At 48.3% G+C, this 12,626-nt stretch overlaps 1 protein-coding gene across 8 annotated transcripts in view; it reads right to left on the bottom strand.

Moving 5' to 3' along the window:
• WDPCP (WD repeat containing planar cell polarity effector) overlaps positions 1–12,626 on the bottom strand; it is a 139,170-nt gene continuing 126,544 nt past the window's right edge. For 7 of the 8 annotated variants that reach the window (XM_072332476.1, XM_072332479.1, XM_072332475.1 and 4 more), the window contains 4 exons: positions 10,478–10,601; positions 6,332–6,426; positions 5,117–5,145; positions 1–1,089 (listed from right to left, as the gene is read on the bottom strand). In XM_072332476.1, coding sequence (XP_072188577.1) covers positions 1,039–1,089; positions 5,117–5,145; positions 6,332–6,426; positions 10,478–10,601 — 299 coding nt within the window. In that variant the 3' untranslated portion in view covers positions 1–1,038. The remainder of the gene's footprint in view (positions 1,090–5,116; positions 5,146–6,331; positions 6,427–10,477; positions 10,602–12,626) is intronic. The other variant, XR_011903103.1, reaches the window with a different exon arrangement.

A 12,626-nucleotide genomic window follows, 5' to 3' on the forward strand; every position in this document is an offset into this window, starting at 1 on the left:
GTGAGATTTTAGGAAACGGCGCTCTGCATCTTATGTACATTTCTAGTATCACTTCCTCTATATTTTTAAGCCGAAATCCTCTTAGCATGCAAAGTAAATAGATTATGATATAGCGAAGGATTAGGAATCCCTGTCTGGTGTCGGATTAATCCCTCACACAGACCATCACTCGCGCTGACAGAATCGTGGCTGCCGTTCAGCACACAGCTCTGCGTTCCACGCTGTCCCCGCCGTCCCTGCGCGCCGCCCCACAGCCGGGCTTGGGGCTCGGGGGGAGAACTGCTGGCCGACAGCGAGCAAGCACACATCTTTTATTGTACTCCAGCCGGGTATTTTGCTCACAAATCGCTTCAGATTTTAAAACAATAGTAATTTAAAATAAAAATGTTTAGAGCTCACCTTCCCTTTCAGGACAGAAAAAACTGTTTTAAGACGGTGGTGACGGGATGGAGGGGGGGAAGGGAGACCTGAAACCTGCCCTTACGGCCCCAAACCCGGCGATGCCGCAGGGCTCGCTGTCCCTGACGCGGTGCGAGGGGGCTGATTGGGATCGGGGCTCCGATGGAACGGTGCTTAAGAGGCTCTGCGTCTTATTTTAAAGGCAAAATAATGGTTATTCAGCTGAGATGATATAGCGAGATATGAAAATGGAGAGCATTCTTAGCAAAACGCCGCCGACTGCGAAAGGCACAGAGGTATCCTGAGTGGAGATGTTATCTGCTTCTATCTCAATGGAACGGTTCTCAGAGCCTGAAGTGGAAATTCAAATCTGCTTCCGAGCACAGATTGCTAAAATATATAATATAGGAGCGCTTCTCCGGAGAAGTTTACGGCTGTGCCTGGTGCAACCAGCCCAAGCAGACAGCAGGGAGCTGCAATTACTGCATTTGTTAATGTCAGCGAGTGGCACGGGGACAACGTCACCAAGATGTCCTCTGTAGGCACACGTGGGGCATGGGCATGGGCATGCTCGCCATCACAGGTCTTCTCCGCCTGGAGCTGCGCCTGGGAGGATCTCCATGGATGCCACGGAGAGGGTCACACCAGCCCCAGGTGCACAACTTGGAGAGAGCCTCTGCCCCTCGGCCCCTGCAGGGAGAAAATCAGGACAGCGTGGATGGGGACCTCGCCCTGGTGCTCCCACTGCCACCCACCCAGGGACAGGGGAGAGCCCTGACCTGGCAGCATGGTACAGGGCACCGCTCCCCAGCTTCTCCCCATTCCCACCACCCCTCACCCCCCCCAGAACCAGGAAGGTTAATGGCAAAAGTGAAACTTTATATTTTTGTTAACATTTTCACTAAAACACACCACCTGCACCTCATGGCTGGGCTAATGCCAGCGGGGAGCCAGCCAGGCTGTCAGAGTGGTGTGGGGATGGCATTTTGCATTCCTAATACAATGCAAATAGTGATGGAGGCAGAATTGTGTTCACATTACCTCCCGTTTCTGTGCAGTGCTGGTGCACAATGGAAAACTGAGCCCTCTGTTTTTGTACAGGACATGACAATGCGCACTGCAAAGAGAGGGCATTTCATAACACGGGCTAGCGTGCCTGTGAAATGCATGAAATACTTGGAAAGAGCTGCAGCCCAGTGAGTCATTGCTTTCCTTTGAGTTACACAGAGCTGCTGGCTCCTCATGATGCAAGCAGAACCAGGTGTGGAGCTGAGCACCCAAGGAAATGTCTGCCCGCCCCGTCCCAATGCATGTGGCTCTGCCCATGGGGTGGAAGCAGCCTCTCCATGCCGAGCAAAGCCACACTTGTTTGGGGTCTGAAGCTGCTGGGTAAGTCCTCGCACCTCCAGGCTGAGGGGTCTGCGTGTCCCAGGTTTTGTGACTTGTGCTCTGCCTGGGGAGAAGCGTTCAGCCCCACCAGCTGAGTGCTGCAGACCTACCCACTTGTGTGGCTTTTGCATACGCTCTTTTAAAAAACCTATTTGCAAACCTATCTGGCCTCAACAAGGCAGAGCTGGTGGTGCGGCGTGGGAAGGCTGTGATGCAGCATCGAGCCCAGAGGGGTGTTCGATGCAAACCAAAGGATGAGGAGTGAAATCCCTCCTGACATCTGCACCTTTCCCAAAGCAGCAGCCGGCAATAAAAGGAGCCATCGTCATCTGATGAAAATGGGGTTCTGCAGCACAGGAAGACGACGGCTACCCAGGCAGTGGTGGAGCTGATGTTCTTGGAAGTGTTTGAGGAATGTGGAGATGGAGTGCTGAGGGATGTGGTCAGTGGGCATGGTGGGGATGGGCTGGGGTTGGACTTGGCCATCTTAGAGGTCTTTTCCAACCATAGTGATTCTATGAGCCTATGAACAGGGAGCTGATATTGCAGCTTTGCCTGTCACCATGAGCAGCTCCTCACCAGTGAAGAGAAGCATGAACAGGAGAGCATCCCCCTGTGTCCTAGAGAGCTCAGTCTATGGAGCTTTGTGTGATGATGGGATGGTCCCAATGCCCAGCCTCCTCATGCCCATTCCCTTGATTCTCCTGGAGCAGAAAACAGGAGAAACCTCATCCCCAGGTGGGCAGCCTGTTCCCCAGGGCCTGACCCCAGACCACAGACATGGTTCCTGTTTGGCCCCATAGGCACTGCTCCTTTTGACTGGAAATATCTCCCGGTCTCCCTCAGATTGCATTGTGCAAAACCTTTCTGGCTGACAGGGATCCAGCTGAGTGATGGCGTATTACAATAGTTACTTGGCAGACACCAGGCACGTTGCCTTCAGCACCTCAAGTTCCTGTAAATAAGCAAGATTCACCTCCAACATGGAAGCAACAAAGCAGTTGAGATCCACGTTTTCCAGAGCTGCTGAGGCTGCTAAGCAGGGTACTGGGTGGCTCGGTCTGACACCTCTGAGGCTGGGTGCTGCTCCTCAGAGGCTCTGACCTAAATAGCTTGCTCAAGATGCTCAGTGTGTGTAGTAACGCAGGCAGGGAGGGACCTCTGGGATCACCTGGCCCAGCTCTGTGCTCAGAGCAAGGAGACGGGGCCAAACAGCCTTCAGGCTGGGACCACCACTACCCATCACCTCAGGGATACGTGTGCCCCTGCTCCAGCATGATCATGCCTCTGAGCTGCGTGCTGAAGGGTCATGGCTTTCCTCAAGGAAACCAATCTCATCCAACTGCTCGAGCACCTGGCAGGTTGGCAGTCTCAGGGACGGGAAGATTCCCCATAGCTGAGAGCATAGCAGGCAAGGAGGATTGGGCCCACATCAGATACGTTCTCCACTGGAGACTCCAGGCTTTTTGTGTTGGGTCTCTTCAGCATTTTGCCATTGCAAAGGGGCACACAGCAGATCCTTCCCTTCACAGTTGTGGAGATCATCCCACAGCGCTGACTGTGCAAGGGCTGGGCCTTGGGCGTGCTCCCCTCAGTGGCACTGAGCCTGGCCCAGTGAGGGCTCCCTCTGAAGCATTGCATGGGCTCTGGTGTTGGAGGAATGAAGAGCAGGAGGATGCAGGACTTCGGGGACATGGGGACTTGGGGATGGATGCTCTGGTACTGTTCCATGAGGGGCAACACAAAATGGTGGTGTGGGTCTGGCCCTGGAATGCCAGGTTCACTGCTCTACCAGGAACCAGAACTGTTGCCAAGCATGGATTTGGGGTGAATGTTGGATGGGCAGAATGAACGGCAGCACTCAGGGTGGGTAACCAGACAGAAGGGTGCTGGGGGCTGGTGTCTGCATTTCTAAGCACCATCACAGGCCAGGACAGCCTAGCAGCACCGAGCTAACATTGCGTGGATGGCTCTGCTGCCCCAGACCAGAGCACACAAAGGGCTCCCTCACCCTCAGCACATCACACCCACCCACAGCCTTGCACATGACACAAGGTGTTCTTTTTGCTGTTCCTCCCTCAGCACAACCTGTGCATCTACACAGCCATGGTGACAACCCAACAAACTTTGGGGTTGATCAGTTGCTCACGTGGGGTGAGGAGCATCCTCCACCCAGCTCAGGAAGAACACAGATCCAACCAATGTCCCAAGCCCATCCCTGCAACCCCATCTCACTCCATACTGCATCCTCATGGCACCAAGAGTGCACAGCCCACCACATTGGTCCTAGCACAGTGAACCCGGTCACCCACTGCCAGCCATCCCCATCCTCCACCCAACCCAAATGCTGCAGAGGTGGGGCGGGTGTGTGTTCTCCAGCGCTTCGGGACTGGTAGAACAGCTCTTAGAGCACGATTTCACTTGGCACAGCTTCGCAGCGAAAGAAAGAAAGAAGTGCCATCCTGCTTCGCTGGGAGGTTGAAGTGTTTCTTTTCTTTCTTTTTTTTTTTAATGATCTGTTTGAACCGTGGCCAAACATTGAGTACTTTGGCCTTGAAAATAAAAGTTCCAACGAGAACTGTAATCGGGAAGAGGCTAAATAGAGAGAGCCTTCTGCCTCTACCGTGCTGCTGCCACTCAGATTGTATTTTATGTATTTTTTCCCCCTGTAAACTAAAGCTGGAGGAGTGCTTCAGTGCGGCATGCTGCTGACTCATCAGCCGACGTATGTGCTCTACTGGCACCAACACTGAGCCGCCCAAGCGGGCACCAGCCCAGGCCGGGTCCTTATGCGCAATGGGTGGCTGCTATGCTTGGGGATGGGGCATAGTCTTGTCTCCCTGCTAGTGCGGCTCCTGGTGGTGGAATGAGTACCCATGCTGCCATAGGGGTGGAGGACTGAGGCTGGTTGGGGGTGAAGGACTGGGCCACGTTTTTTGGCGGCACCTTGCAGTTAAATCAGCTTCAAATGATCATGAAAACCCAGGATAGGATTTCACTCCTTTCTACAGAGGTCTTGCTGCTTGAAAGCACCAATCCAAGTGCCAGCTAACTCACTGAGATGAATGTGGGTCGAGGACAGAAAGGCCTTTCTTGTGTTCTATCCAGCAGCCAGTGGACGACGACCATTTTTGACCGTCATGCGCTCAATCCCTGTCCTAGCCACGTGGTACATGGAGCCCTCCTACTGATCCCAGAGAGAGCCCTGCGGGCAGGCAGCTTGCAGGGGCAGGCTCAGGGAGTTTCAGGAAGTTGCAAAAATAAGAGTAAATAATAACAAGCAGAAATTAAAATAAAGAAATAAAGAAATAAATCAGATGTGCTTTACCTGTTCTGTAGGAACTGCTCTCAAATTGCCTTTAAAAACAAAAAACAAACAAACAAGCAACAGAGAAGATCACCATGTCATTTACATTCCATTGAACTAGTTGAAAAACCCAAATAAACAAGGGCACGGCGTTAGGTAACTCTTTCGCTTTTTTGATAGGACACAGCTATTTTATATCCTGTTATTCAATGGCTCAATTAAAATATTTAATACATTGCTCCTGCAGGTTCATACATGTAGGACACATATATTCCTTCAAACTCTACGCCAGGTTAAAGCAACAGTGATTTGTGCACGCAGGGCAGATTGGAGACGTGGGGCAGCGATGGGGCCAGGTTCTCACATTGTCCCCGCTCTGTGGGTGCCGCTGGTAGTGGGATGCTCACAGTGCACTGCTTGGACTGAGGGCAACCTGGGGAGCTGTGGGGTGCCTTGGGAGGGCTGTGCTGCTGGAGGTGCTGGGGGTGAGGCTTCGTGTTACGGCTTGAGCGGAATTACCAGCCGCACACGTCAGAGAGAAGTCCCGCTGCAGGCAATAAGTGCCTCGCTTGGTGCCAGCTGGGGTGGCCTCTGGTCTCTCCAGGCAGGGCTTTCTGGTTGAGGGGAGGGAGCCTGGAGGAAGGTAGGGGAGTGGCTTCCTTCTTACAGCCCCATTATGCAGGTGATGGACTCCTGGCAAGACAGAGGGCAAAAAATCCCTTCTCCCTGCCTGGCTGGCATTGCAGGATGACACTTATTGTGGTGTTCTCCTTCTGGAGTACTACTCCACTGCACTGCTGGGCTACTTTGGATCTGGTCTTGGAGGAGCAGGACAGCCAAATGCATTTGGTGCAGAACTGCTGCATAAGCAGTGTGAACTGCTGCCTTGCTAATCTAAAGCTGCTGGAGAACCTGGCTATAGCATACCCAATCACAGAACAACACAACTAATAGACATCTTGCTTGTCTTCTGACTGTGTTGAATCAGGAAAAGTGCCACAGGATCAGGAGCTTCATAAGATCAGGGGAATGACTTTATGACCTGAGAGCTGGCACCAGAAGCCCTAGCTGGCTCCTGGCAGCTGCTGCAGAAGCCCCCATCCCTCTCCCTGCTGTGTAAAACAAGCTCAAGGCTTATTTAATTCCTAAACCCAAACTCTTTGTCCAGATACCAATCACCGTTACTTTTCCATCTCCATGTAGCTGTGCACACTCAGAAGCAACCTGGCTGCTTACCTTCCTGGTGCCCAGAAGAGGGTTTCTCCATCAGGGAGATGACACCTGCTCCAGGCTCCCCGTCACTGTCCTCTGCTGGTCCACAGCCAGTGGACCTTAAAAACAAAGCAGATGTGATCAGAGGTGAGAGAGTAAGGGAGGTACAGCAGAGCAGGTCTTATCAAAGCATAGAAATATCTAATGGGCAGGAGTCAAGTGGATGGGGCCAGTCTCTTTTCAGTGTTGCCCAAGGACAGGACAAGGGACAATGGGCACAAACTGGAAAAGCCTGATTTTCCCAATGCCATTTTTTCCTTCCTACCAGTGGAGAGATGGCTATTCAAGCAGCTGGGCATCTGTCACGCAACTAAAAGCAACACCCCTCATCTGCTTTCCTGAGACACGCTTAAGCTGCAGTAATGCAATTCCAGGTCGTACTAAGCTTTATTGGTAGCAGCAAAAGAAACTAAGAAACTTAATTGGAGACCAGATTATGCCAGTTGCAGAAATGAAGAGATTCTTCTGCTCTTTGACCCTATTATCAGCTCGGTAGTACCTCGATCAGCTTTCTTACATACAGCCTCGGATTCTGTCAAGACCCATAAATTGCTTTTTTGGCTGCCAAATTGCCACAACCCTTCTATTTTTGTGTTTTAAAAGAGCTTAAAACCGTCCATCCTCTTTGGACATGTCTTTAAAATTGACCAGTACTGGGAGGATTTCATGTATATCCGAAGGCTTAGAAGAAGATGTTACTTTTACCCGGCTTCCAGTTTTACTGTCAACAGACATGAAAAGCCCAGCGGGGATAAAAGGAACTTAACCAGTTCTGTCTAATGCATATAAATCTACCTAAGAGCTCAAGGCACTGGAAGTACTCAACGCTCTGCATTTATCTGAGCCTAAGATAGTGAAGTGGGTCTTCAGCCCATGTGCCACATGTCCCATCCGGATGCCAAGTTAATATGAATTAGGAGACCAAGATGAATAAACAAGGTCAGCCCAGGCTGGGCCAAATTGAATCAATGCAAAATAATTGTCGGTATTTTCTGTCAGCGATGGTGGTTTATTTTGGCTCGGGATTCTCGGCGCTGTAGGTTATAGAATGTTTTCAGTGGAACAGTTGGCAGACACTGTATTGATTTCTCTTTGTTTTGTGAATGCTGGAAAAATTTCCATTAAGTCTACGTGGTGCTCATGTGACAAAGCCAGATCTCTTTTTCAAAACTTTTCGTGCTTCAAGCGAGCTAATGCGGCCATATAGCTCTCTAATTTAATCAAGAGGACCTTTGTCTGGAATCAAGAGGCTGTGCAGTGCACCTCAACGCATCTTGAGCACGTATTGGCTAATAAGAGTTAATTTTGTATTGTCAAGGTGCTGTGCACGTGCTAACTAATTAATTTGCCTGACATGCTGCGTCTGTTTGCTGCTGTCACCTTCCTGATGCATGTGAAGCTCCCGTTGCCTTCACTGCGGCTGAGCAGGGTTGAAGGATGAGTTCTCTGGTTCTTTCTGATTTCGTTGCCAATGTACATAGATAGGAAAGACTGTCAGGCGGTCTTCTCTTAATGCTTCAAGAGGTGTGGCTGGTTTGCAGTTCAAAATATACAAGCTTGCCTCTGCGCTCTGCACAGCAACTTTGTAGATGAGTAGAAATATGTCTGTTTTTCAGTACGTGAAAAGCGATAGGAAGAAGTTTTATGATAGAAAGCACAGAGATCTTGTAAGAATATGAGATCTTATAAAAACACTGTCCTTATTTACAGGCAACAACAACAAAAAAAAAGAATATTGAAAGAGAACAAGAATTTCTGGGCTGTAACATATCTGCTGTTTGGAAGGGCAGAATGGTCAACACCTAAGTCAGAAATGAGACTTGTAAAACATTCCCAGTTCTGTGGTACAGTGGAAGGAACCACACAGCAAATCAATTCCCATATCTGGAGCACTGTCCAACTCTTTTCACAGCCCACAGTTCTGTGCACGCGTGCTGTTTGGAAGGTTGATTGCATGTCAGCACTGACATCACATGCTACTTCCATAAAACACTGCAGAGTTACTCCAGTTTTCTCTGCCATCTGTACAACTCAGTCCCAAACTTAGTTTTCTGCTTTTTGACCATTAGTTTACCCACAGTAAGTGCTCAGAGAAATATATCTTCAAGACTTTTATGATCGATCATTTTGGTCCTGGTCGCAGGCTCTGCCCTTCCTTGTTAGGGAGAGCCAGAAGGGAAATGGTGCTGTTCAGAGTTAATTGATTTGTTAATTATGCAGCCTGAAAACTGCACTTCTGTTACACATATGCTCCCTGAGGGACATCAGTAACAGGTTGATTAAGCTAAGCACAGTGTCTTCAGAGCTTGCCTGGGGCCTTTGCCTAGGTGTAATTCACAAGATACATCTCAGCTGTTCCAAAACAGAAGGACGGTCTGTGTTTAAATACAGAAGGAGAAGTAGTTGAGTTCTTGCTAAACACTGAAGAAGTCCCACTGTGGTGTCCTACAGAGGTGTAGAGGTCTCTGCTACCCGAGGGCATCAGAGCCTGGTAACTTTGCCATGTACATCTGAATTCATGCATGCCAGGTGTACGTGAGCATGTACTGATTTAGTGATAAATCTGATTTATTTGCACAGACAAGGCTGTGGGGTTTTAATGACACCAAATATTGATGCTCAACTTGCAAAGAAGTTGAATGCTAGGTTGGAAAGGGTCTCTGAAGGCCATCTGGTCCCATTTGCTTCTCACAGCAGGTTCAGCTGTTAAGTCAGATCAAGCTTCAAGGCTGTGGTGCACGACCCAGCAGGGACTTGTGGAACTGGTGAACACCAGGCAGCTCACAATGAGAGCAGCAATAGATCCCCTTGTGCTAAGCTTGGAGCAGCCCTCCTGAGCACAGAGCTGAACTTGTCATTTGCTGTATGATATCATGGTATGCCAACGTCCAGGGGAATGAAGCAAACAAAAGCTATAGGCTAATGCTGCTCCCCAGACTGCTGCAAATCAAGTCCTTTATGACAACATCTCATGGATTTCAGTGATGCTGAGGAGGCAAACCAACAAGGTGCTTACAGTAATACACACAAAGCAGGGCTTGGCCAGGACAGGAGGCTGTATGGTGCGTGGGGTAGAGAACAGAAAGGAACTGTAGTAAATCTATTACAAAAATGGATTTTTATTTATTTATTTATTTAGTCTTGAAAGACTTTAGAAGCAAATAGGAAATGATTCAGGCTGTACATTTATCTCACTGGTGAGCAGAATACATAAACACCGAAACTAGCATTAAACAGCATGAGGAGTGGTGTAAGTCAATAACGAAAGAAAAAAATGGCCAAGCTAATGAACAACGGAGGGCCTTTGGAGGGGGGAGGATGTGTCCTGGTTATTGATTTTGAAACTGCAGGTAGTGGTTGGAGGCTGTGGAGAAGTGGACAGTGAAAATGTCAGATATGCGTTTATGGTGTGGGAAACTGGTTGGAATAACAACGTTGCTGTGCACTTCCTAAGATGCTCAGCCTCAAGGCACTCTGCAGCTGCCATGCCATACACTGCTGCATTTTAAGGTGTTACTGTTGCCATGTTTCAGGTGAATTTCCAGAGGCAACAGAAATCACGCGAGTTCCAGTTTGGGTTCTGATGTTGAACCAGTTTAAAGACACTTCCTAAAATGCTGCTTAACCTTCTGCCTATCACAGAGCACTATGTCTTCTGATGCCTCAAATTAGGTAGTGAGGTCTCCAGTAATGCTAGAGTATCCTGGTCAGAGAGAGGAGCCACAAATGTGATTCTGGCCCACACAAAGTGTGCTCAGCATGATTGTATACAAGTAGGATGACTCGCCAATGCAGAAGTGGGAGCCATAGTGGCGAGGCTGGTCTCTTTTCAGTAGTGTGTGGGGACAGGACTAGGGGAAATGGGCTGAAACTTCAGCATAGGAAGTTCCGCACAAATGTGTGCAAGAACTTCTTTACGGTGAGGGTGACGGAGCACTGGAACAGGCTGCCCAGGGAGGTGGTGGAGTCTCCTTCTCTGGAGATATTCAAGACCCGCCTGGACGCCTACCTGTGCAACGTGGTGTAGGGAGCCTGCTTTGGCAGGGGGGTTGAACTTGATGATCTCTAGAGGTCCCTTCCATCATGAACAAGCACAGAAGCTCTGCTCACCTGTGGGAAGAGGCCAGCATGGACAGGCTGGTTGTGGGTACATTGTACTCAGTTTTATGCTCTGGAACCTGACCAACAAAGGCCTCGTGCAATGTGTCCTCTTCATCTGCATGCCCCAGGAGCTCTGTAAGACCAAACAAGTTATGGGATCAGGCTGGCTCAACAGAAAAGCATCAAGTAAGCTGCCAGCTGTTTGCTTGAGGTGTCACAGAAAACCATATGCTTATGTATGTTTCACTTTTGACTTCTTTCCTTGAAAAAGAGGCCAAGTAGTTGACCACCACCACCAGCAGCTGCCATACAGACCCAAGTCTGACCCACTGGATGGGACCCTCATACTTGTAAAACTTAGGATCATTGAATCATTAAAGTTGGAAAGATTGCTAAGATCATACAGTCCAACTGTCAGCTCATCCCCACCGTGCTCAGGAACCATGTTCACATCATCACATTTCCTGAATTACGCTTATCTTTGTTCCAAAATATTTTAGTCAATGAACAAGTCCCAAAGCCTTCAGACACATGAAGAATGGGTTTTCCCTCACCAAATTCCAGTCTGAGCCTTCTGGGGAGGGAAATTGCTTGAAAATACCCAAATAACTCGGAAATACAGAGGAGGAATTGTATATTCAAGGTGTGACACTTAAATAAATAATGTAATCAAACCACAGGCTGGCAGAATTTGGATTATGGAAAAAAATGCCATTACAGATACAGACTTAAAAAGATTTTTATTTTTTTTCCGTCGAAATTGTAAGACCCTTTTGCATTTATTTATTTATTTATTTATTTAATCCTGTTTTTCTGCTCTTGTTCTCTGCCTTCCTCGATCCTGTATAAGCTAATCTGTGTGATACCCATGGCAACACCATGGGCAGTGCAGAGAACATAATGCTTCTGTGAGCATTGCTATAGTGCTACTTTACATTTTGACTAGGGACTCAGGATGCTCACCAGATTAGGAGGGCAAAGCTACTTGTAAGTGTTTCTGCACCTCTCAGTCCTAAAAAACGAATGCTGTCAGATTGCTGCAGACCATTCCTACACTCCATGCTACCCAGATATTATTAGCGTCTGTAATGTGTGGGAGGGTGATGTGAGGCAGATGACTGGGCTTCCTCAAGTACCCCATCTTCTCGGAGCTGCCCTTTCCCAAGGAGGGAATAACGTAGCGAATCGCTGCCAGCAGCCAACTCGGTCAGGGGCTACACCTCCAAGCATGCACTCAACACTGCGATTAATAAACAATAGACTTGCCTTGAATAATAAACCAGCTTTGGTGCATTTTCCCCTTTATCTTGAATGAAAAATACAGAGAGAAAAAAGTAAAAATAAAAAAAAAATAAAAAAAATTAAAAAAAGGAAGAAATGCTAGCAATGCTATATGTCTAGGAAGCTCTAAGTGAAGCTGGTTCCTCTGAAGGTCTCTTCTTGAGGCCTGTGCAGTGAGCAGCCATGAGAAGAAGGGAAACAATTCCAGCAACCTAAAATGCACAGGAGAAGCTGCTTTTGGTGTGTGTGAAGAGCTCTGGGAAAGGGTTTACACAGCATTCCTTGTGCTGTACGCTCAGACAAAATCCAGTGGTGCTCTCGCAGGATGGGTGTTGGCACCCTTTCCTTGGGAATATGGTTCTTACTGCCACATTCTGCTTGTTCATTAGGTGCTTGGAAACATCAAACCCTCTGGCTTTCTAAATGTTAAGGCTAAACCACACAAGGTGATTCAAACTGGTATAATTCATCTATTTTTTTATTTCTTTCACCAATGTCTGATTTCCATGGCTTCCCAACTGTTTTCCATGGGAGAAGGGGATTTGAATCTACATTTGAATTCTGAAATCTTGAGAGTTGGTATCTCATTGTTTCATCAGTAAAGTCATTTATCAGATGCAACAATGTGAACTAAATCATGCTAGAAATATTTATCTACTAAATCCCAGTTGTCACAAACAGTGTTAGGATAAGATTGTACCCGCACAGCCGTACAACGCACATTCTATATTTCCTCAATTTGCTGATGGCTGCTCTTAATCCACCCATAGCAACGAGCAGAAAGAGCCCAGGATATTTCTCCAGAAGACCCCTGAAAGTTCTCCTATGCTTTATGGAGCAGGATGCTCTCTGAACACAACATGCAGGTTCTGAGACC

This window comes from Excalfactoria chinensis, chromosome 3 (genome assembly GCF_039878825.1).
Source record: "Excalfactoria chinensis isolate bCotChi1 chromosome 3, bCotChi1.hap2, whole genome shotgun sequence".
NCBI classification, from domain to species: Eukaryota; Metazoa; Chordata; class Aves; order Galliformes; family Phasianidae; genus Excalfactoria; species Excalfactoria chinensis.